This window comes from Rhinatrema bivittatum, chromosome 8, assembly GCF_901001135.1.
Source record: "Rhinatrema bivittatum chromosome 8, aRhiBiv1.1, whole genome shotgun sequence".
In the NCBI taxonomy this organism is placed as follows: domain Eukaryota; kingdom Metazoa; phylum Chordata; class Amphibia; order Gymnophiona; family Rhinatrematidae; genus Rhinatrema; species Rhinatrema bivittatum.
The window spans coordinates 125,318,934-125,344,823 of record NC_042622.1 but is presented as its reverse complement, the minus strand read 5'-3'; the positions used below and the strand labels follow the sequence as shown (position 1 = coordinate 125,344,823).

The 25,890-nt window shown below is 46.4% G+C and overlaps 1 protein-coding gene across 2 annotated transcripts in view; it reads right to left on the bottom strand.

Annotated features, from left to right (window-relative positions):
* Positions 1 to 21,508, bottom strand: part of ASTN2 (astrotactin 2) — a 1,130,819-nt gene extending 1,109,311 nt beyond the window's left edge. The window contains exon 1 of one of the 2 annotated variants that reach the window (XM_029612108.1): positions 21,375 to 21,508. In XM_029612108.1, the coding sequence (XP_029467968.1) occupies positions 21,375 to 21,453 (79 nt within the window). In that variant the 5' untranslated portion in view covers positions 21,454 to 21,508. Of the gene's footprint in view, positions 1 to 7,750; positions 7,858 to 21,374 lie in introns of those variants that run through there. The other variant, XM_029612110.1, reaches the window with a different exon arrangement.
* Between the last annotated feature and the right edge of the window lie 4,382 nt (positions 21,509 to 25,890).

Sequence of the window (25,890 nt, the reverse complement as noted above, 5' to 3'; positions counted from 1 at the left end):
TCTCACTGCAGCTTGACTCCGCACAGCTGCAGTCCTCTCTGTCCTTTTTCTCTTTCCTTCAGCAATCCAAAGACACAGACCCCCTTTCCTCTCTTCTCATCTCCCTCTCTTGTCTTTCTCAAGAACTGTTATCCAACCCTTCCCTCAACCTGGGAAACTTCAGAGAGAGCTTTGTTTGTTGTTTCTCTTCTTTGATAGGTTGAGACATTTCCCTGTTGAGTCTTACGAACTCCCATTCCTTCAGCAGATCAGACAACCTCCACAGGCAGACCCCAGGACTCCCCAGGATGTCAGAAAGACTCAGAGGATTACTCATTCCTGCTGTTAGTAAACACAAAAATAGATTCTTCTGACTTTATTTTTATTTCTCCTGGTTTTCTGCTAGCAGGCAAGGCATTGCAATGAGTCCGGGGCACCACTATAACAGTTCATTGTAAAGAATTGCAGTAACAATTGTTGCTCTTCCCGGCCACGTTGGTGCCGCGACCGGGCCTGATCACCTGGCGCGGCCATCTACCAGCTACTCACTCGCAGTCTCCACAAGCGCTGCATGTCCACGGCACCTCCGGGCATCTGCAGGCCCATCGGGGCCTTCCCTCTCGCTGCGCTCCTCGTGTCGGGGTTCGGCGTCCTCCACGGCATCGGCCCCGCCCACTAGCGCATGCGGAACTCCCGAACATTTAAAGGATCTAACGTGGGAAACTCATCTCGGCGCACCCCGATGACGTCACCTAAGCCATGCATATAAGCAGGGCTCAGATTACTGATATTCGCCTTGGCAATCGGGTCGACACCGTTGGTGTAGTGAGTTTGCCTTCATGTTCCAGTTTCTCCTGTTCCAGTGTCTCCTGTTCCAGCGTCTCCCTGTTCCTGTGTCCTTCCCAGGTAGTACCTTTCCAGGCTGACTTCTTGGTACTGACCTCTGCCTGCCTGACCATTCTCTTGCCTGCTGCCTGGAACTGACCATTGCCTGCCTGACTACTCTACTATTCCCCGCCTGGAACAGACCCTCGCTTGCCACGACTACACATGAACTGACTCTGGTATATGACCCCCACTTTGGCTGACCTCTCTTGGACTGATACTCTGGCTTTGACCCTTGCGCTTCACTCGGACACTCTCTTCTGGCCCCCGGTGACTATTGGGCCTACATACTTGGATAACAACCGCAGCTTCCATGTGGCTAGACCTGCAGGCGCTGCCTGTCTCATCCGGAGGACCTCTCTGAACTGTTACATTCCAGAGGTCTCCGGAGCTTCTGGTTCTGGTCTAGCTCATCCAGTCTGCATCAGCCGCGCACTCTTGCTGTTACGATCCCTCCTGTTGCTGCGCCACAGGTGGTATCTCACCATTTCTCTGGAGGCCGCTCCGAAGCCAGGGCCTCGCCTGCGTACTATCCAGGATTTGCTCCAGGGCCTAGGAGGCCTCGATGTTCTTGGGGCCTGCCTGTGGCTTGCTTGGCTTTGCTTGGACTTCCTGGTTCGGGCCACGCCCTCTCCCTAGGGGCCGGCCCGCAGCACTTCTCCTCAGTTAAAGGGCTCACTACACCTGCTTTAGAGGCGACCGCGCTCCTCGCGCTCGTAACGGAACCCGAGGGTCCCCAAGCCCTCGGTTCATACCACAGCCAGAAGACGCGCTCGCAACAGAATCCGAAGGTCATGAGCTCGGTGAGCTGTGCTTGGGATAGACTTATGTTTGGTCCCAGAATTTTTTTTCTTGGTTTTCGTCTCACGACCTGCTGGAGATGCCAGCTTCTGCCACTGATTACAACCTGCTGGAGGCGCCAGCTGAATGGTTCCCACGACCCGCAGGAGGCGCCTGCACCCAGACCATCTGCTCCTTGTTCCCAGGATGGAGTTCCACGACCTGCAGGAGGTGCCTGTGCTCCTCCCGATGTTGCTGTAACCTGCTCCCACCCTGCCCCCCCTTGTTTCCTGCTTTTGCTTGTTTCTATTGTGGTCCTGCCTTTGCTCCTTTTTGCTGTGTTTGTTGTTCTTGTTCGTGCTCCTCCGCGCCTCTGCTCCCAGACCCCCGCTGGACCCAACCGGAACTTTTGGCCAAAAGTTCCGGTTGGGTCCAGCGGGGGTCCGGGAGCGGAGGCGCACGTGACGTCGGCGTCACGTCGGAGTGACGCCGATGTCACGTGCTCCTCCGCGCCTCCGCTCCCGGACCCCAAGCTGGCCAAAAGTTCCGGTTGGGTCCAACGGGGGTCCGGGAGCGACCTCCTGCCACGTGACCTACCTGTCACGTGGCAGGAGCAGAAGATGGCGCTGGTGACCATGTGACAGGGGCTGACCAATGGCACGGCAGCCCCTGTGACACAGGCTATCGGCACCATGAGGAAATCGCAGACGAGTGCAGGGATGGCTTCCTAACTCCCCGCTGGACCACCAGGGAGTTTTGGTAAGTCTTGGGGGGGATTAAGGAGGGTGAGGGGTTTAAATTTTTATTTAGGGAACTGGTGAACATATGGACAGACCCTCAACTTATGGAATTCTCCATATCTCCATATTGAACAAAATCGACACCCCACGAAAACTTATCAACGAGTCAACGAAAACTTTTTGCCTGCACATCCCTGAACTATACTGTGTCGCTTCCAGCTCCATTGGAGCCAATTCTAAAATCACTGCTCTGTTTTATATCTATGCCTGGTTTGGTTTCTGGGATATTTCTGGGTTGTCCAGATAATAAAATGTTGTAATTCGCACGAGATAGACAGTTTGGGTTAGGTGTGGATTGGGGGGATGGGAAGGTTGGGTTAATGGTTTAGATGGTCTATAGCCTACCTTTTCAGTCCTGATTGTGTTCCCACTGAGAGGTTACAAGGTCTCAGGTCATTTTGGGAGTTTTGAGGAGTTTGGGGAGGGTCGGGAGGGTCTGGAGGGTTGGGAGATTAGGTTTGGGAGTTGGCAAGTGGGAGGGGGTGTTCTGTTATTAATGTATTTGGGTCAGGGGGTATAGGGAGGAGAGTTGGCTAGGAGTGGAGAGCTGGGGTTTTAGGCAGGGTGAGAGGATGCTGTTACTTTCAAGGGTGTTACAGAGTCAGAAGGAGGTGTGGATCAAATGGCATACAGTTTCTTACATGTTCATATTGTGAGTTATTAAAATACCAGTACCTGAAATTTCTAATTTTATTTACTTCATTAATTACACACTTGGCAAACTGCTGCTTTTTGTTGTGTGCTATTTTTATAGGAAACCTGTTACGGTTTACTTAACTCCAAACTGTACATTTCAATTATATGATTTATTTGTAAGACATGATCACATGATGTATTTCCTTGAATGTTAGAGGGATTTCATCCTTGATTAAGCAAAAGTGTATCCTTCAATTTGCTAACCATAATGATACCCATATCCTGTTGCTGCAGGAAATGCATCTCATGGAGCAGAAACATGAGACGCTCAAAGCTATCTGGGTGGGTCAAATTTATTATTCTTCATACATTTCAAGGAGCATAGACGTTTGTACTCTTATTCATAAAAATCTGCACCTGGTGGTTCACAGCTCGCTGGCAGATGTAGAAGGGAGATACATTATTTTGGATTGTATACTGCATTCAGTCTCCATTAAGCTGGACAATGTGTATGTTCCCAATGCAGAGCATTCAGAGTTTTTTCATGGCCTCACTGATAGGATAGGGACAGTTGGGTTTGAATATCTATGCATTGGAAGGGATTGGAATATCTACCTGGCCCCGTCAGTAGCAAGGGGGTGCACAATTGTGCACCTTACACGTACCGAGACACGCTGCCTTCCCCGTTCCCTCCCCCCTAACCTGACCTTTCCACCCCTCTCCCTAACCTTTCCTCCCCCTAGCCCTACTCCAACCCCCCCAAATTTTTATTTTACCTTTTGCACCTGCCAGCACGCGATCCTCCAACACCGAGGCAATGGCTGCTCTGTCGAAGGCCTCTGGCCCTGCCCCCTCCACGCTCCTTTTGTAAAGCTCCAGGACTTACACGCACCCCGGGGCTTTATGCGCGTCGCCGGGCCTTTTTAAAATAGGTCCGGCGTGCATGACCCTTTTAAAATCCGGCCCTTTGGGGTAGATTTTCAAACAAGGCGCGTTGGCGTACTTTTGTTGGCGCTCCAGGCGCAAACAAAAGTATGCGGGATTTTAGTAGATACACGCGGAGCCGCGCGTATCCGCTAAAATCCTGGATCGGCGCGCGCAAGGCTATCAATTACGTATAGCCGGCGCGCGCCGAGCCGCGCAGCCTACCCCCGTTCCCTCCAAGGCCGCTCCGAAATCGGAGCGGCCTCGGAGGGAACCCTCTAACACCCTCCCCTCACCTTCCCCTCCCTTCCTCTACCTAACCCACCCCCCCGGCCCTGTCTAAACCCCCCCCTTACCTTTGTCGGGGGATTTACGCCTCCCGGAGGGAGACGTAAATCCCCGCGCACCAGCGGGCCGCTAGCACGCCAGGACGCGACCTGGGGGCGGGTACGGAGTGCGCGGCCACGCCCCCGGACCGTCCCGGGCCGTAACCACGCCCCCAGACCCGCCCCCAAAACGCTGCCGACACGCCCCCTAAACGCCGCGACGACCGGGCCCGCCTCCGACACGCCCCCCTCGGAGAACCCCGGGACTTACGCGAGTCCCGGGGTCTGCGCGCGCCGGTGAGCCTATGTAAAATAGGCTCACCGGCGCGCAGGGCCCTGCTCGCCTAAATCCGCCCGGATTTGGGCGGATTTAGGCGAGCAGGGCTCTTAAAATCCGCCCCTTAATCTTTACTGACACTTGGATGCAGATACACCCAGGGGAAATATTATACATTCTATTCTTCCAGACATGGAATGTGCAGTAGAATAGATTACTTCCTCTGCATTTCAAATTTTCTCTCTTACAGGGTCATTTTTCAATTTGCATTAGGACTTCGGGCCCTAATGCGTGCAATATTTATCGATACACACATTAGTAAATTTTACATTTAGGGGTAGATTTTAAAAGGAGTGTGCAAGGTGTACATTTGCGCGTGCTACCCGGCGTGCACACATGTACGCCCGATTTTATAACATGCACGCGCGTGTTATAAAATCGGAGGTCGGCGCGCGCAAGGGGGTGCACAATAGTGCACCTTGCGCGCGCCTAGCCCGCGCCGAGCCGCGCTGCCTTCCCCAGTTCCCTCCCAGGCCTCAGAGGGAAATTTCCTACCCCCCCACCCTACCTTCCTTTCATGATTTCTTTGAAGATTTCTTTTTTTTATCACAAAACTTACTTCAGCCTTGGGGCTGAAGTAAGTTGCGCATGCTGGCCGACTGCCGGTGCGTGATCCCTGGCACAGCAGCATATATGGCTGCTGTGTCGGGAGCCTGACCCCGCCCATGCCCCGTTCATTCCCCTCCCCTTCCCTTTTTGCAAGCCCTGGGATTTACACGCGTCCTGGGGCTTTACGCGTGAAAGGCTTTACGTGTGTAAATCCTCTGGATTTACACGCGTAACCCTTTTAAAGTCAGGCCTTTAGTATGCAAGTGGAAGGATTTAATGGAAATGAGGGTCTGCTGGCATGGAATGCAGTAGAGTAACGCACACTAACGTAGGATTTACCTACACCTTTCTTCTGTGCATTCTACCAGCATTACTGGAGAAAATGTTTTATTACATGGGGGGGGGGGGGGAGAGGGGGAGCCTGCATAGAGTTAAATAAATTGTAAATCTGATAGTGTGTGTGAGCTTTGTACCCAATGTGATACTAGAGGGGCCTTCTCTTTACCTGTCTTAATGGCAGATTTATGTTCAATAATACGGGTTTTAATTTTTCGAGAAGTTTTGCCTACGTATAATTTTTCACACGGGCAACTAATTACATATACTACCCCAGAAGAGTCCCAGTCCATATTGAAATGAAGTTTATAAATTTTCTTAGATGTAGGATATGTAAATTCTGTCACAGTAGAGGTATGTTCACAAATTGAACAATGACCACATGGTTTGGGTACAAAGCTCACACACACTATCAGATTTACAATTTATTGTAATTGATGTTGTTACACCTGTGATGAGGGGAGGAGATCTCTCAACCATTCTGATTAGAAAAGAACAAAAATGGATTTTTACTCTCGACACTGTTTCCCCAGCCGGCTTAAATGCCGAACTGGAGTGGAGTTACTTTCTTTGACAATTTATATGTCATTGCTCTCTAGTGCTGTGATTGGTTAAAAAGTCCCCATCAATCTCTGGGGAATTTTTGGCGCCAAAATGGTAGGTTTAAATAGCGGTGTATGTTACTTATCTGAGGCGCTCCGGTACTGAAATACTGAATCAATCTACAAAGGTATGTTAGTTTAAATCTTGTTTCTTGATGTAAGGTTGGTTTGCCTTTGTTGCCCTGTGATAGTTTGGTCACTAAGTATACTCATTTTGTGATTACAGATACCCTTGTTGTAGAAAAATTTGCCCCCCCAAGGCAGCCAGACGGGCGAAACACGGTCCGTGTCGGGGGTACTGCTATGTAAACCTGCGTTGTTTAACGAGGAGTTGCCGTATTGATAAATAAAATTATATTATTGAAATTTGACCAGCAAAGACTTGTTTGCACTTATATTCATTGGATAACAGGAAGTAGTACCATGATGGGTGATCGGGGAGGAATAGGTGGAACTTGCAACGGTGCAGGTGGAGTTTCAGCCAGGGGAGGGGCCATCCAGCCTAGTGGTTCTGTAAAGCCTGAGGGTGGCTGCATCCAGTGGAAGCAGGTGGGGGCTGAAGCTGCTGGGGGGGGGGGGGCAATTCTCTGCAGCATCTCCCTGCACACTGCAGTCTGGGCCTCTATTGTGTCATGAATTTACATTAGCTCCTGCTGCAAGTTGTGCATCTTCTCCCTCACAGTATCCTGGAAGCCCTGCCTTAGTCCTGAGTCCTGCTATCCCTACCACCATTCAGGAATTAATGGTGAAGATGTGCTTCCTGCAAGAGTGAAGAAGTGATCTGCGGGAAAGTCACTTGAAATGTACGAGTAAATATTGACGTGCACAAGCGCGCGCTGGGGTCTCCTAATGCGCAACTTTACTTTTGCTATGTATGATGTATAAGTTTTAAAATAAAAAAATCAGGGCTAGTCAGCGGGGTTTGAAATGTTGGGGCTAATAAGGTAAAAGGGAGGAAGGTTAATTAGGGGGTTAGGAAGTCAGGAGCCTTTACCTGGGCGAACCGGGAATGGACTGGAGAAACTGGTAATTGCATCAGCGCATTGTATCTAAAAAATCCCCCCGCTTACGTGGTAGAGCTGGCATTTTTGTGCCCAAGTGCACATCCATACAAAATTAGGCACATATGTATGTGTGTTTAGCTGATTTTAAATCATACGTGCATATGTTATAAAATGGCTACCATAAGCGTGTACATGTATGCCCACATGGCCATTTAAAACTCAATATCTTAGGCAATAGAGGTCATGGTCTTGAAAGTGGAGATACAGACTTTTTGTAGACCTGGCAAGGGATAAACTTCTCTCTGAAATTATTTCTATATGAATGTGCATTGACTTCAAAACAAGAGTCCAGATGGGAATGACGTTTTCAACTAGCTGAGTATTTTTAAACCAATATTGAACATAACTTTCCAGCTCGTAGACTGACAAGGGATTTAGATCTTCAAATTATATATATAGATGTGCAGTCAAAGCTGCTCAAAGGGATTTATGCAGATGGTAATTTTCCCAATATGATTTAATTCCAAACTCTAAGTTTCGGGGATTGTACTTCATCTCTTTAATTTACAATGAGGAATATCAATGTACTCACATAGCCCAGTTCTGCAACAGAGAAACCACCAATCTGGAAGGGTCAAGGTAAAACTGGGATAATCTGAGCAACTTTCCACTATGTAACTCCAACAAAACCCAAGCTTCTTGCTCTGAAACACATGTACCAGTGGCGTAGCCACGGGTGGGCCTGGGTGGGCAGGTGCCCACCCAACTTAGACCCAGGCCCACCCAACTGGCACCGGAACTGCAAGGCTGTCGCGGGATCCCATCCCCGCGACAGCGAACAAGAGAACCCACGCCTAGCGCGCCATCACGGCACACGTGGGGAAGCGCGGCTGCGGCCGTATGGCCAACCGGTCTTCCTGTTGAGGGGGGGAGCGGAAGCGCCGCGGGCAGCTTCCGCTTCCTCCCCCCAAAGCAGGAAGATCAGCTGCCTCTCCTGCTGCCACCCGTTTCCCGTCGATAGCAGGCTGAATTAGCCCTGCTGTCATGGGACTGTCCGTCAGGCCCGGGAGGCGGAGCTTCCTAAGCGATGTCAGAGCTTTGCTCTGAGGCTGCGCGTGGGTTCCCGCGCCGGATTAACAGTTCTCCTCAGTCTGTTTTTCCGCGCGCGGGAATCGCACGCGGAGCTTCTATACTCCTCAGTATAAATAACAGATAAAAAAAAAAAAAAAAAAAAAAAAATGTCTGACACACAACGACCACCGAGACCCTCAGGATTCAAACCATGTGAATGCGGCAAGGTAATGTCCATTACGGACACACATTCCCTATGCTATCGCTGTCTTGGGCCAAACCATGACACTGATAATTGCCCTTCATGTGGCCGTATGTCTCCGAGGGCACAAAGAATGAGAGCGGAAAAGATAAGAGTACTAACACACCTCCGTGAGACAGCTAACAGTGTATCGGACACAAAATCTTCTCCGGGTCCGGGAACTACTCCTCCTCAAACGCAGAGAGGACGTTCCAATAAACATGTTAGCCAACACAAATTAAAATCTAAGAAAAATGAGGAGCGTAGGCACAGGGATCGCCCGCCCTCTCGAATGAGATCCTCTTCAAGATCAAATAGCTCCCCCTCAAAAAAGAAAGCACTTACCAAACATTCAAAACAGCCATCTACTGACGCGACTCAGGGGGCAGTGAGGCAGAGTGAAAAGGCGCAATCCGGCGCCGTGAAGGACGGCGCAGCTCTCACTGGCGCGAGGCACACTGCTGAATCCCTTCTCAGTGCACACCATGTGAGCCCGACGCTCCGACGCGGCGCACCATGTGACTCTGCTCATCCAGTCACGGCGCACCACGGCTCTTCTGACTGCTCGAGCCGGCACGGCTCAAATGTAAACAAAAAATCTCAACGGGGAACCTTAAAGAAACAGTACCCCCTTCAATCGAAACAGAAAGATAAAAAAATAAAAAGAATTGGGGCAGACAGGACTACACAATCTAAACAACCAACAACCTCAGGTCACACAAGACCTGCAGCACATCCCATTCATACTGTCCCTTCACAATCACCTCCCCAATGGAATACTACAGAGGAGTCGGACATGCCCTCTTGTTCCTCCTCCTCCTCCTATTCCTCAATGGTCAGGTCACCTAACCTTACCCATTCCAAATACTCAAAACAAGCATCTTTTCAGGAACCACTCAATAAAAAGAGGAAAATGTCTAAAGATGCGGAACCTGCACAAAATCCTGCCTCTCATACTTCATCAGGCAACAAACCTCAAATGACAGGGCAAGCACAAGATGCTTTTCATACACTGTCATTAGCCTTATCTGGATTTTTTGAAGCTATGCAAGCCTCCTATCACATGCCAACATCTGTTGATGTTGAACGTCCGTCCACTTCAACCCACACTATAAATCCTGGAAGTCAACAGGACACCTCTCAGAGTCCCCGGGGTACAATAACTCTTTCACCGCCACATCACAACCCACGTCTACCACTTGCGCAATCCTCAACACCACCTGATGGTACACGAGATGCACAGCATACGTCTCATAGTAATTTACATTCATTGGACACGGATGTGTCTCCTGATTCTTCCACAGGATATCTGTCAGATCCAGAGGAAGCTTCCCAGGAGCCTTATTCTCCTCCGGAAGATTTAACTTACCCAAAATTCTTGGAGAAAATGGGAACGGCTTTAAACATTCCTATCCAGAAGATACCGGATCCGAGAGCAGACACGCTTGATCTGTTAAAAATATTTGATGTGCCAACAGAACCCACTGCATTACCCTCACATGCAGTTTTGAACACATTGATGGAAAAATCGTGGGAAACTCCCTTCACAACACAAGCTGTATCCAAGAAAATAGATTTAAAATATAAAATACAAAAATCTCCATATTATTCCACCTCCCAACTACCTCATGCATCACTTGTAGTTGAATCAGCAATGACTAAAGCACGGAAACAGAGGTTACATTCTACATCTCCTCCTATCAAAGATCTTCGAACCCTAGACGACTTTGCAAAACGAGCCTTTCAAGGAGCAATGTTGGGAGCACGTATAAGTCACCATCAATTTTATCTGGCGCAATACTTATTCAACTGTGTACAGCAGCTGAAGACAGAACACAACCTGGTAGGAGTCACGCCCCTCCAAGATATAGAAGAGGCCATACGCCATCTCCTACGCACGGTATATGAAAATTTTGATACGACTTCCAGAGTATCGGCAAGTGCCTTGGCAGCACGCAGGCTGGCATGGTTAAAAGCTAGTTCCATACGTGAAGATGTTCACACCAAACTCGCCAACTTACCGTGTCGAGGTGACAACCTCTTCGGAGACAAACTCCAAGACACAGTAGCACAACTTAAAGAACAATCGGTGGCGGTACAATCTCTTACTACACCTTCAACGTATAGTACTAATAGGCGATACTTTCCCCAATACCGTCGACCTATGTTCCAACGTCGACCATACCGACCATATACCTCTTATCGACCACAACCTTACCAACCACCGGCCAGACAACAGAATACTCAAAACCAGTCTCGTCGGGGCCGTCCACGCCCACAACGACAACAACAACAACAGCAAACTACGCAAGCTAAACCAGCGCAATCTTTTTAGTGATCCCCTCGCCACTACCACAAGAAATCATTGCGGGAGGCATTTCATCTCACCTACATCAATGGGAAGCCATCACGACGGACCAATGGGTCCTCCACATAGTACAATATGGATATCAAATTCCCTTTCACATGCTTCCCACCCTACCACATCCACCACCCAAGAATCATCATCCAACCACGATTCAAATGGAAATGGAATTAACAGTGCTGTTACAACAGCAGGCAATTCAACCTCTTCCCAAAGAGTCATGGAATTCAGGATTTTACTCCCCGTACTTCCTCATTCCGAAGAAATCCGGGGATCTACGTCCAATTTTAGATCTACGGGAACTCAACAAATTCGTAATAAACGAGAAATTCAAAATGATATCTCTAAAATCAATCTTACCCTTAATACAACACAAAGCCTGGATGTGCAGCATAGATCTCAAGGATGCATACACCCACATCCCAATGCACCCCTCTTCATGGCAATACCTCTCGTTTCGAGCCAACAACAATCACTTCCAATACAAAGTACTACCGTTCGGACTCTCGACGGCTCCCAGAGTTTTCACCAAATGCATGGCAGTGGTAGTGGCACATCTCCGTCAACAGGGGATCATGCTCTTTCCATACCTGGACGACTGGCTGTTGGTAGCATCAAATCCCTCCACGCTTCGTCAAAATCTTTCGGACACCATTCAGTGCCTGAACACACTAGGACTCCAAGTCAATTATCAGAAGTCTCACTTACAACCAACACAAGTCCTACAATTCATCGGAGTCATTCTGGACACCACCAAACACAGAGTGTTCCTTCCACAAGACAGGAGAATAACCATGAGACAGATATTTCTCCATTTACGAACGCTGCATACAACATCAGCCCGCCAAATCCTAGTCGCTCTGGGACACATGGCGGCTTCCATTTACACAGTCAACAACACTCGCCTACACATGCGCATACTTCAATGGCATCTACGTCGACAATGGACACAGCACTCACAACCTCTCTCTTGGAAAGTGACTCTCACGTCCGCCATGATCACTCAACTAGATTGGTGGCTCAAGAATCATACCTTGACAAACGGAGCACCGTTTACAATCCTACCACACAATGCCGTCCTCACCACGGACGCCTCCAAGAGGGGCTGGGGGGCACATTTCAATCAGCTCCAGACGCAAGGCCTCTGGTCGACCATAGAAAAGACTTTTCAAATCAACCTTCTGGAACTCAGAGCAGTACGCTACGCGCTACGGACATTTCTCCCGTATTTACATGGCCACAGAGTAATGATTTATACGGACAATCAGGTGGCAATGTTCTATATCAACAAACAAGGGGGAACGGGATCCTGGCCCCTGTGCAACGAAGCCTTAAAGATCTGGAATTGGGCATGCCAACATTCCATCCACCTACAAGCAACCTACATTCCGGGCATAGCGAACACTCGGGCAGACAAACTGAGCCGGGTGTTTCATCCCCACGAATGGTCGCTAAATCAAGACGTTGCAGACTCAATCTTCGCAACGTGGGGGTACCCTTCCATCGACCTCTTTGCAACCGAACACAATCGCAAAGTAGACAGGTTCTGTTCTGTATGGCACAGTCAACTGCGACAAACACAAGATGCGTTTCTCCTTCCTTGGACGGAACCGCTGATGTATGCGTTTCCCCCAATTCCCTTGATCACACGTACGCTACAAAAGTGCATGCTAGATGCGACACAGATGATTCTCATTGCACCAGCCTGGCCACGTCAACATTGGTACACGCACCTACTCCAAATGTCCATCGAACAACCACTCCGTCTACCACCTCGAGTGGACCTACTCTCCCAAGAACAAGGGGCCCTGCTACACCCTCTACACTCGTCTCTGCATCTCACGGCATGGAGACTGAACGGATCCTCCTTGCCGAACAGGGTATCTCCTTGTCTGTACAGGAAGTAATCCTGGCAGCCAGAAAACCATCTACACGTCGTAATTACCAATTTAAATGGAAACGATACGCAATCTGGTGTACAACGGAACGTTTAGACCCCCTGTCTTGTCCACCATCAAAACTACTGGATTACCTTCACACACTATACGTAGCAGGACTTGCGACCACGTCAGTACGTGTCCACCTCAGCGCTATAGCGGCCAGACATAGACCATATAAAGGTCAATCAATTTCATTACATCCAATGATATCCAAATTCTTAAGAGGGCTTAACCACTTGAGACCACCAGTCGCTAAACCACCAATTCAATGGGATTTGAATGTGGTTCTGAACCAACTCATGAAACCACCCTTTGAACCAATACATACCGCTCACCCGAAATACCTAACATGGAAAACAGTGTTTCTGGTGGCCATTACCTCGGCACGGAGGGTGAGTGAATTACAAGCCCTGGTTCATTATGCACCATATCTTCAATTTCACCCACAAAAGGTAACACTTCGACCTCACCCATCCTTTCTACCAAAGGTAGTAACTCCATTTCACCTTAATCAGAGTATAGACTTACCAACGTTCTATCCAGAACCTCATGCTTCTGAACACGAGAAGCTTTTACACACTCTAGACTGCAAAAGGACCTTAGCAATCTACACCTTAAGAACCCAATCGCCATCTCGGCCCTCGCAATTATTTCTTTCCTACAACCCAACCACACCAGAGAAACCAGTTGCGAAACGAACCATAGCCAGTTGGATAGCACAATGTATCCAATTCTGTCATACCAAACAGAATATCACTTTGGATGATCGACCAAAAGCTCACCAAACACGTCAAGTGGCGACCTCTCTAGCATATCTCACACAGGTCCCTCTTCTAGATATATGTAAAGCAGCAACATGGGCATCTCTCCATACATTTGCAGCCCATTATTGTCTTCATCACCAAGCCACGAGTGATGCACAAGTGGGTCAATCGGTTCTGCAGTCATCACTTCTAATAAATTCAAGGTCGACAGCCACTTAGTCACGTCACGCTACAAGACATAATACCAAATTCAGCGTGACGGGGAGCTGTGGACTCCCATGACAGCAGGGCTAATTCAGCCTGCTATCGACGGGAAAAAGCAAGTTTGCTTACCGTAAACGGTGTTTCCGTAGATAGCAGGATGAATTAGCCATGCTGACCCACCCACCTCCCTGGCTATCGACCGATCTACACGATCACGCTTGCTATATCACAGACTGAGGAGAACTGTTAATCCGGTGCGGGAACCCACACGCAGCCTCAGAGCAAAGCTCTGACATCGCTTAGGAAGCTCCGCCTCCCGGGCCTGACGGACAGTCCCATGACAGCATGGCTAATTCATCCTGCTACCTACGGAAACACCGTTTACGGTAAGCAAACTTGCTTTTCTCCTGCTATCTTCGGGCCCGCCGAACTTCCTGTTTGGGGGTGGGGAGCGGAAGCGCCGCGGGCAGCTTCCGCTTCCTCCCCCCAATGCAGGAAGATCAGCTGCCTCTCCTGCTGCCACCCGTTCTGCTATCTTCGGACCAAACGGCCCGCCGAACTTCCTGTTTGGGGGAGCGGAAGCGCCGCGCACAGCTTCCGCTTTCTTCCCCAAAGCAGGAAGATCAGCTGCCTCTCCTGCTGCCACCGGCCTCCTGCTATCTTCGGGCGTCGGGCCGTATGGTCCACCGATCTTCCTGCTGGGGGGAGGGAGGAAGCGGACGTTGTGTGCTGCGCTTCCGCTCCCCCCCCCCCCGACAGGAAGTTCGGACGCCCGAAGATAGCAGGAGTCCGGTGGCAGCAGGAGAGGCAGCTGATCTTCCTGCTCTGGGGGAGAAAGCGGAAGCTGTGCACGTGCTTGAATGTGTATGTGTGGATGAGAATGGGAGTGTGTGTGGGTGAAAACTGGAGCCTGGGTGTGTATGTGGGTGAGAATGGAAGCTTGAATATGTGGGTGAATGGGAGCTCGAATGTGTGTATGTGTGGTTGAGAATGGGAGCCTGGGTTTGTGGGTGGGTGAGAATGGGAGCTTGAATGTGTGTATATATGGGTGAGAATGAGAGCCTGGGTTTGTGTGGGTGGGTGAGAATGGAAGCTTGAATATGTGAATAAGAATGGGTGCTTGAATGTGTGTATGTGTGGGTGAGAATAGTATCTTAAATGTGTATATGTATGGATGAGAATGGGAGCTTGAATATGTGTGGGTGAGACTGGGAGCATGGGTTTGTGGGTGAGAATGGGAGTCTGGGTTTATGTGTGTGGGTGAGAATGGGTTGCCTGGATGTGCATCTGTGTGTGCATAAGAATATAAGCCTGGGGAGGGGTGAGAAAGTGAGAACTTGAATGTGAGCTTGGGGGGGGGGGAGAGCATATGAGAGTGAGAGCTTGAGTGTGTGAGAGGGAGTCTGTGAGAGAAAGCGTGTGTGTGTGTGTGTGGAAGGGAAGAAGACAGTAATAGAAGAAAGACACTGAAAAGGAATTAGGAAATGAGCTATAAGGGAAAAAATGGGAAAAAGAGACCAGGACCAACTGATTAGAAAAATACAAAGATCAGACAACAAAGGTAAAAATATATATCTATATTTTGAGATGTTAGCAATTTAAATATAAGCAACACAACTGCTCTCTCAAAATTTATGGACAGGTAGGAGCCGTGTATAAAATCGTAATAATAAGAAGGCTAAAGTACCACAAATCACCGTGAATTATGTTTGTATCATTAAGTAAACCTCATACTTAGGCGTAGATGTGAATGCTATGCTGCATAATTTGGCATTATTTATCAGTAAAAAAAACAACTAGTAGACCTGCATGCCTACAGCCCACCCATGTTAACCTTGTGCCCACCCAAAAAATCAATTCTGGCTACGCCACTGACATGTACACTAACAGATCTTATTTATTTACTGTGATTTTTATTCCGCCTTTTCATGAATTTCAAAGTGGAATACATTCAGGTCCCTATCCCAGAGGGCTTACAACCTAAACTTGTCACTGAGGCAGTGGAGGTTGAAATGACTTGCCCAAGGTCACAAGGAATGGCAGCAGCATTTGAACCCGAGCTCTTACTACAATAATCCTAAAAGCACAACCTAGTTAGATCATGCCATATCTTCTGCACCAAGGAGCTTGGAATTATCCAAGTGGACTGTAAGAGAGGGTTACACTTGCTCACTTGCTGGTGGATTTTAAAAGCCCTGAGCTTTCCAAAGCTGGGAGATACGCTTGTGACCCGGCCCAGCACGTCATGCGGATTTTAAAAACTGCGCTTGCACACCCGTATCCCCTGGTAAGCGCACAAATCATAAAGTTCAAAAAAGGGGTGGTGCATGGGCGGGCCGAACCTGTGACATTAAGTCTGTGCAAACTAGGGCCCCTACCTCACAACTTTATGTCTACTATGGATGGCATGTAAGTAATAAAATAACAAAAACTAGGCTAGTCAGCGGGGTTTTATGGGTTGGGACTAATAGGGTAAAAAGGAGGCAAGTTAGGGAGGGGGTTTAGGAAGTTATAAAGTCGCCATGTCCATGAGTACGAGCCAGCAAACGCACGCAAATGTGCGAATGCGCATGGGTCTTAAAATTCACCTTTTGGTATTTTCAATAGCTTTTACTTTGACCCTAACATATAAAATACCTCCTCACCCCTTTTTTTATTTTACTTATCTTGTCCTTTCTGAAAAGAATATTTCCTGGTATATTCACCTCCCAATCCTGATTATCATTGAATTATGATTATGTTACTGCAAGCACATCACTATTTTCTTCTAGGTCAATATGTTTGTTGGATAGACCTTATAAGGGACCTTTGTTGGAGAAAAATAAGTAAAAGAAAATGACTTACTGTTTTCCATTGAATCTCTCCCATTTTGTTTGTTATATTAAACACTGATTAAATTCCCAGGAAAATAAAATAAAAGCTAAAAACAAAGGCCCCTTGACTATACATTCTCATATACATTTGGATGTAAGAATTTTCCAAAAGGAAAATGTACATGAACTTTCAATCCCCAAAGGCCTTTTTTTTTCAGATAAAATAGTCCTCTGGAAAACTCTTATGTTGGTCCAGTAAAGGGTATCACAATCTGCAAAGAATTCAGTTTTCCTCAGTATGAATGTGGCTGAAAGAATTCCTCCCTGAATCTTCCAGCTTTGTATTGCCAGTACAATTATTTTGTCTAATGTGATTCTAAATAAAATTGTGCCCCCTTATATTCTTGGTTCATCCAATTGCCCGCTGCTAGCCTCTCCCACCCCCATGATGTCTCCTGTTACAGACAGAAGGACAGACAGACAAACCAAACACATAAGTACTAAAAAGCTGAAAAAGAAAGGAGGAAGGAAGGAAGGAAGGAAAAAACGTGTATTGTAAGCAGACAAAGAAGTACATGAGAGGGATCAGAGAGTAAAAGGGAGTCTTATTATAACTGGGACATATTGCATCTGCAGTCATGCAGTTACTGTCCATTCACACAAGATCCATGTAGACGTCAGGCTAGTTTGCTTTTTTTTTTTTTTTTATCAACATCTGATCAAAAGAAAAACCAGCTGTAACAGTATCAGTTGTTCAATGGGTGAAAGTTTTGTAAGACCTCTCAGTTCTCAGCCAAAGCAGTTTGAAGCTTTGTCTTTTGAAAAATTACTTTTCTTTTCAAAACTGTATAGATGGATTCAGAACATGGGCACTTAACTAGGGAAAAGAACAAAGATCCTAAAAAGTTGCTTTGAACTTTTCTTCCCACTGCTGAATAAAAGTTATAAAAATTTAATCTGCAAAGTCTGAGGTTCTTTCCCATCCAAAACTCATCTTTTTTCCATCTGCAACTGCTGCAGCCTTGTGGCCTGCCTAGCAGTTAAAGGAAAGTGGGTTCTTTCCTGTATTGTTTAGAGATTCCAAATTACCAGCACTCACCCTTTCTCAATTAAAACTTTCAGTGCCACATCATTGCCTGGAAATCCCCTAAGCAATTTTCCCACCAAATCTTTACTGCATTCCTGGAAGCAGTCTTGTGAACAAAAGAATCACAAATCACCTCATGCTTACTGAGCACAATTGGTCCATATTGGCTATGATGTCACAGTTGGAGGGCAGTACCATCCACCATCTCTCTGGAATTTTAAGACCTAGAGCACGTTGATTGGCTGCGTGGCTGGTGATTTTCTACCACCTTATGAAAAAATGAATGGAAATCTCAACTTCCTTTTTACCCAAAAAATGCTGCATCCCTGAAGAGCACAGATGTAGACCATTAAAGAGTAACTTTACTTAAATCCGTAAAGATGCAATCGTAAAGGGAGTGTATTGCCCCAGAGATTTTTGCCTTGGCAGAGAGCTGGAGAATCCGTTTTCAAACTGAAGGAAAGTAGCTAACTCGGAATCGCCCCTCAGTCTTGGAGACCATAGCCGCAGTCACAGCAAATATATCAAAATTATTTTTTTATGCATTTGTGCAGTAATTTATTTTTAGGAAATTGATTACACTAGACCAGGGGCTTTTAGGATATCCACAATGAAAATGGGGTCAGCAATAAAATCTGTAAAGCAAGGTTCTTTGCTGGGGAAGAAAACACCTCAAAGTGGCCCTGAAAGCAGAAGTAATAGAAGTGATTGTATAACGAGACCATACCATGAAGAAAGAAGATGAAACGTGCCTTCCTGCTACCTGAAAGTTGCATTTGGAATTCGATGGACATTATATGGAAAGGTCAGGGAAACACATGCACGGGGAAGCTGAAAAGGGGACTACACAGCAGTCTGCTAGAGTGGCAGAAGCAATAACTGGTGACAGCAGCCTGAATCTAATTCTAATCACTGCGCTCAGACTCGTCTCAAAACCCTACAATTTTATGTGTTATTCAGAAGCGAGCACCAGAGCATGTTCATTCAGTTCAGCTGGCACGTGTGCATGGCTAGTTTGATTTTCCAGAGTCATTTGAGAGCCCGTATCACTCCACAGCAGACGGCTACATCTTTATGAAGCCTCTGGGTGGAAATGGGATTAGAGAGGGCTCTCTGCCGCTGTGTCTGACCGCAGTGCAAGCATCCCTACACATATCACAGCTTTGGATTTTCATTATGTGCTTGGAATCCTGTTAGGGAAATTGATATATACCCTCACAGGCACCTCTTATTTGATAAGAGGGAGAGTTTTGTGCAGTGAGGAGATTGACTGAGTGAACCATGAAATGATATAGGGTGGACGCACATCGTACAAAGGTGAAGAGACTATGGATTGGAGAAGGGCCTACAGGCCTATCTTTAAATGGAGTATCAATCATCTGTGGTTCTCAGCTTTTACAAGGAAAATTTAACCAAGATATTTTGTTAGAGAAATAAAATGCTTCTGAAGGACTCTAAACTCCAACTTTGCAGTGCTGGTAACATTTAAGAAAAGCAGAACATTGCATTCTCTTTCTTAAGGCCAGGTTGCAGCAGCACAACGAAACTCCAGTGCCCAAATGATGCAAGAGTCTAGGTTTTAAGATAACCAAAACTGATAAAATCAAACAACAAAGGAGGAATTTTCAAAGGAATTTCCCCCTTCTCCTCCCCCCCCCCCCCACCCATGCTGGGAAAAGGGGCAGCCCCAGTAAAGTATGTACAGGCCTTTTATTTTAAAATCTCTGCATGTTTTTTACTCCATCAACTTTGCACCTGAATTAGAAAAGGTACAGAGAAGAGGGACAGGAGTGATAAAGAGGATGGAAAGAGTCCCTTATAAAGAAAAGTTAAACAGGTTAGGGCTCTTCAGCTTGGAGAAGATAGGGGTTAGGATAGAGGTTTATAAAAACATGGATTCGGGTGGAACTGGTAAATAGGGAGTGGTTATTTACCCTTTCAAATAGCACTGGGACTAGGGGACACTACATAAAACTAGCAAGTAGCAGTTTTAAAATAAACTGAAGAAAACGCACAATCAAGTTGTGGAATTTGCTGCTGGGAGATGTGGTCAAGTGTCTACTACATCTGGGCTTAAAAGGGGTTTGGCCAAGTTCCTAGAGGAAAAGTCTGTTAGCCATTATTAGCCAGGCAGACTTAGGAAAGCCATCACTTATTCATGGGAATGAGCAACAAAGAATAGATCTATTCTTTAGGATCTGTCACGCACTTGTGGCACTGACTGCTGTCATTTCTATAGCACTACTAGATGTATATAGCGCTGTACAATTACACATGAGAGACAGTTCCTACTCTGTAGAGTTTACAATCTGTTTAAGAGAGATTATACAAGACAAAAAGAGACTTGGAGAGTTTAATTTATTATGGAAAACTGTTAAAACCAAGATGTGGATTGGCCACTGATGGAGACAGGATGTTTAACCCAGCATAACATTTCTTATGTTCTTACGAATACTCTGAAATTTGGAGCGCAAGATGTGTAGGAGGAACTCCCCCGAGGATGCAAATATTTTTCTGCTCATCTACGTGCCATTCAAAGGCACAGGGGTTTGCAGATCAGCACAAGGATAGCAGAAATCAAGACACAAGTGAGGCCCGGGCACTATGACTAGCAACACTCCATGTTCCCTGAGGAAAGGACAGAAAGCAGAGATGCAAGAAGAGCATTTTAAGTATGAACAGTAAAGGACTGGAGCAAGTCAGCAGTAGAGATTTTCTGTGGATCACATTGAAACCAATGGAAAGCCACTGATCCATAAAAATCCACAGCTGATTTGGGGTGGCACTGCCAGAAAATTTCTACAGATTCATTCTGGATCTCCCTAACTGTCCCATTTCTTCAGCAAACATTTGTGAAACAATTTGTAAAACACATGGAGATCAGTATTCAAAGCTTACCATTTAAGTAACTTAGCCGAATGTGACTTATCCGGCTAAGTTACAAGATATATTCAGCAGCACGGCTAAGTCGCTGAACATATATAATAATTATATCTGCACTTAACCGTATAAGTTATAACGGCTAAGTTAGACCTGCTCTATGGCAGGTCTAACTTAGCTGGTTAACCTATGTGGCTAAGAGCGAATATCGCTACTTACCGCATAAATTATGCAGCTAAATTGCTCCTCCCTGATCTACCCACCACACGCCCACAGCTTATATGGCTAATTTTTTGGCTGTATCAGTGACTTATGTGGCTGAGTGGCGGCCACTAAACATAGCCAGATAAGTTAGACTTAGTGTTAGAGGTGCTTTGAATATTGACCTCATGGAATTTCTAAAGGTTGAACAAATTAGGTCATGAATCTCCTTTCCAAGAAGTTCATATTAGCCTGATTGTGAGCTGCAGGTAGCTATGGAGCGGAGTGCTCACTTTTCTTCCAGTCACATCCTGTCACTGCAGTTCTTGGCTGTTTCAAAGAGGACATTATCTCATCAAATTTAACCTCTTTCAATCCCTGTTAAATCAGTCACAGTTTGGTAATTAAATAATGAGAGAAAACAACGAAATATTGTACCCTACAGGCTATACATTGCTTGCTTTCCAGTGATAGTCAAATGCAGGGTTGTAAGGAAAAAGGATTTTCATGGCAAGATAAAGAGAATAAAGAGAAGGATTTCATAAAACTGACGGAGGCATCAGATTGCATGTTGTCTCAAATTATAATTTGTAACAGGAGAAATCAAAACGCCATCTCCCAACAGCAAGGAATCAGTGACAGGATCTTACCATCAGCAATGAAGTGCTCAGGCACATGGAGGGTGACCTTCACCGTCAGTGGGCAGGATTGCTGATTGCCACATACCATGGCTAGGATACAAGAGCTCACAGCAATCAGCGTCAGGGCTGTCTTATTCACAGGACTTTTCAGGGAACCTGCAATTTAAACAAGCAAAAAAAAAAAATAAATTAATTATATCGTGGGGGTGGAAGGGAAGATAGCAAGAAAAGGAGCCACAGTTCAAAGGTATACAACCCTGACAGTGCACAGAAAAGTATTTTTTTTTCGGGGGTGGGGGGGGGGGCGGGAGGGAGACATTACAACGTGAAGATGTCTAGCCATGTTCCAAAGAAAAATTAACCATCACCTGAGACAAAGGTAGTTCAAAATGGGCCAGAAATTTCTACAAGTGTAAGCTTACATCAGTCCAAGTATAGGAAGATGTGAGAAATTATAGTGAAATATGCACAGGGAGGGTTTCCATTTCCTTATAGTCAGTGCTGTGGGTTGCAAGGTCCAGTTAGCTCTTTCAGTAGGGGACATCAGCAGACAGAGAAATGATCATTTTCCACTGATATCATGTCAGGGAAGAATTGTACTAAGCATTGTAGTTCAGGCAAAACAAAGAATATGCATAATGTGACTTCAACAGTTAAGATAGTAGCATCAAGTCATTCCATAGCCACATATAGGTAAAGCTATAGGACTTCACTAGCAATTTTATGGGCAATATTGTAAATCTGAAGCTCTCTTATAAATGAGCTGTTTTGACCTGCAGATGCTATTATAACATTTTTTAACTCTTTCAGTATCAACCTGTGTAAAGATACAAAGAATTTCCGTTCATACTAAATCTTTTCAGAGTTACTAAGATTTTTCCTTGTAGCATATGTAACGATACTGGCTGCTAGGCTAGTGATGGGCAAACTACGGCCCCTGAAGGTTTTTATTCCAGCCTGCCTATCACTTTGACACTCTTCATTATGTATGGCCTGCCGATGCTCCGACCTGCCTGTCCAAGCATCATCAAAGGCCAAGTTATTTCATTTGATGATGTTCAACACTTGAGAAGGCAGGTCGGACCATCGGTGTGGTTTAATGATGAACTGGCAAGGTTCCCACCCCCTGCCAGCGAGGAAAGGCCCCATGCATCACCGTGCAGGTGGGGTTCCCACCCCTGCCAGCAAGGAGAGACCCCCATTGTCAGCATGCTGGCAAGGTTCCCATCCCTCGCCAGCAAAGAGAGGCCCTGTGCTGCTGTGAGGAGTGGTAAGTAATATGGAGTAACAGAAGGAACATAGAGGAAGGCATGAGAAGGGACAGAGAGGGAAGGAAGGGAAAGTGATGAGAATGGTGAGTGACTGAAATGGAAGGGACATGAATGAGTGGGAAGAAGAGGGTGAGTGACTGAGAGGAAGGCAGTAAGGGTCAGGGAAGGGAATGAGTGAGTGAGTAGGTGGGTGGGATAGAAGGGTGAGTAACTGAATGGGAAGGGAGTGGGGTTGGGAATGAGAGTGAGTGGGAGTGGGAGTGAGGGGGTGAGTGACTGAGAGGGTAGGGTTTTGAGTGGGAGGGTGAGTGACAGAGGGGAGTGAATGGAAGTAAGAGTGAGTGACTAAGAGGGGAAGGGAGGAATTGGAGGGGAGGGAAATGAAGGGAGTGACTAGGAGGGAGGGAGTGACTGAGGGGTGACTGAGAATGAGGGGTGAGTGACTGAGAGGGAAGGTTAAGAATGAAGCAAGGGAAAAGGGTGAGTGGAAGTGAGGGGTGAGAGTCAGAGGGAAGGTAAGGGGATTGAGTGAGAGGGTGAGTGACAGAGGAACAAGGTGAAGGAAGGAGGGTGAGTGAGAGGGGTTGGGGTGAATGACTGAAGGTGAGAGAAAAGGAAAAAGGGAGGGAGGAAGTAAAAGAAGAGAATGAGAAGAAGTAAGAGTAGAAGGGTGCATGAGTGTGTGTGTGTGTGTGTGTGAAAGAATGTATGTATTGTATATATGAAAGAGAAAGGAGGAAGTTTGTGTGTACCCTCCTGTCCTTCTCCCTACTAATCCTCTACAATCTCAGGGTGACTGTAAATGAGGAGTAAATGTTTCTTTTATCCTTATTAGTTTTAATGATTGACAGTTTGATATGTCTGCTATTTTGAATTATTTGATTGATTTTGGGGAAATGTTTACAGTTTTTTTTGTCCTTATTCTTAATTATTAGATGTTGTTCTATTTGCCATCTGTTTTGAAATATGCTTTGTATTAGTATGGTTTGCTCATTGTTCTGATTGATTTATATTTCTTGACTTTGTTTTATGAGGAATGGTGATATTTCTGTTTTTGCATTATTTCATTGCATATGAGTCTGGCTTTTAGTGGTTTCCAGTCAAGTTTTTTTCTGCATCTAAGTATTTATACTTTGTGGCCTGCATTTATGACTGATGTAAGGTAGTCTGGTAGCTGAGAAAAAAACTTGTATCTGTTGGATTGAAGTTTTTTTTATTATGGTAGCAGATGGGATCCATGATTGAAGGGGTTCCTTGGGTGCTAACAATGAAGGCGTTTAAGTCTACTGGATACTGAAGTCCCTGCAGTAAGTGTTGGGAATTTGATTGTAGTGTGAAGAAACTCCATGTGGGGCCTCACCCAGCCCTCCAGCCCTCAGCAGGCCACACTCAATCCTGCTCTAGCCTCCACCTTGAAGGCTGCATGACACAGCAAGATCAGCCCTATAAAAACCTGCCTCATTCTTAGCTCAGGGTATCATCATTGAGTTACTCTAGCTCCTTGCTTTGGCCATCCTTGTACTATCTTGCCTTGTTCTTATCTTGTTTGGGTCTCCCAGTGATGCTTCTTAGATCATAAGGACATAAGAAATGCCTTACTGGGTGAGACCAAGGGTCCATCAAGCCCAGTATTCTGTTTCCAACAGTGGCCAATCCAAGTCACAAGTACCTGGCATGTACCCTTTGTGTACTGTGCCTTGTCCTTGCTCTGAATGGATTTCCCAGAGGCCCTTCTTGAGTGTGTTTATCTTGCCCTGTTCTTGACCTGTCTTGGCTTCCCGGTGGCCTCCTTGTCTATATGTGCCTCACCTTGTCCATGCTTTGTTTGGGTCTCCCAGTGGCCGTTCTTGCCTGTGTGTACCGTGCTTTGTTCTTGTGCTGTCTGGCTTCCTCCTTGTCTGTTTATTTCTTGCCATTGTCCTGACTAGGTCTCCCAGTGGCCTAGCTGGCCTGTGTATCTCATGCCTTAGCTAAGCTCCCAGTGGTCTATCCTCTCTCTATCTTTCTTGCCTTGTCCTTGTCTCATCTAGAACTTCCAGTGCTATATCTTGTCTCTGTTGTCCTTGCCTTGCCATTGTCATGTCTAGGCAAGGCAAGGACACAGTCTGTCTGTTGCCTGCCTTGCCCTTGTCCTATCTAGGCCTCCCTGTGGCCTACCCTGTTTGGTAGTCCCCTGCTTTGCCTTTGTCTTGTTTAGGTCTCCTGTCTGTGTCCAACCTGCCTTACATCCCTGTTCCACCTTTATCTTATCTTGTTCCTGCCTAAGTGACTTACCTTGTTCCTTGTTTTATCTAGGCCCCCGGGTAGCCATCCTGCCAGTATGTTCCTAACCTTACCCATCATGTTCCTGCCTGCCCTATTCTTCCTCTACATTTAGTTTGACTTTTGGCCATAGACCTTGCCTGTTCTATGACTCTGTTTGAACTCTGCCAGCCCTGATGCTGCTTGTTCTACCCTGCTTGTTCAATGGCTCTGCCTATCCTGACTATGGCTTGCCTTGTCCCTTCCAGAGATGCCCTGCTGGCCACCAGAACCTACAGGTTCAATTCAAGGGGAAGATGGCTGGACAGGCATCAGATCCTCAAATCCTCAAATCCTGTACCACTCCTGTACAGAGATTACCTGCAACTGGCCTGCCCGGCCATGAAAGCACAGCATATACTGTACCATGTCTCTGATTGTCAGAAACTGTTGACTTGGCCACCTCAGGACCTCTCAGGCTTTTCACTCCACATGTGCAGGTGACAAAATCCTGAGAATGGAAAATGTTACCTCTTTTTCATAAAGATTTTATATTTTCAAAGAGACAAATGGCAATTTTACTATTTCTAAAGAAATGCTCAAATAGAGTCTGAAGATCTGATTTTAAAAACTATTTTTATCACCAGAAGAATCCTAGGAAATAACATGACAATGGATCTCTTCCAAACTGCCATCGGTCTGGAAACAAGAAAGAATTATCCATGCCACTTGTTATGCACTGTAACCATCGCATGTGGAGCATTTCATCCGAAGATTCCAGTTAATGGTATACTCGTATACAGGATTGCCATTGCTGATCAAATATAGACCTGACCTGAGGAAGAATCCCTGAGGATCTCCACTGTCTGAGAAAATGGCATATGGATGGCAACATGGAATTGAGGAAGATTACCCACACATACAGAGAGCATGATTTATCAAGCAGACTTTGACCTGAACTCAGTCACAGCATTTGAATCCTTGGATCCTCTCACAGTGCCTGATTATTAAAG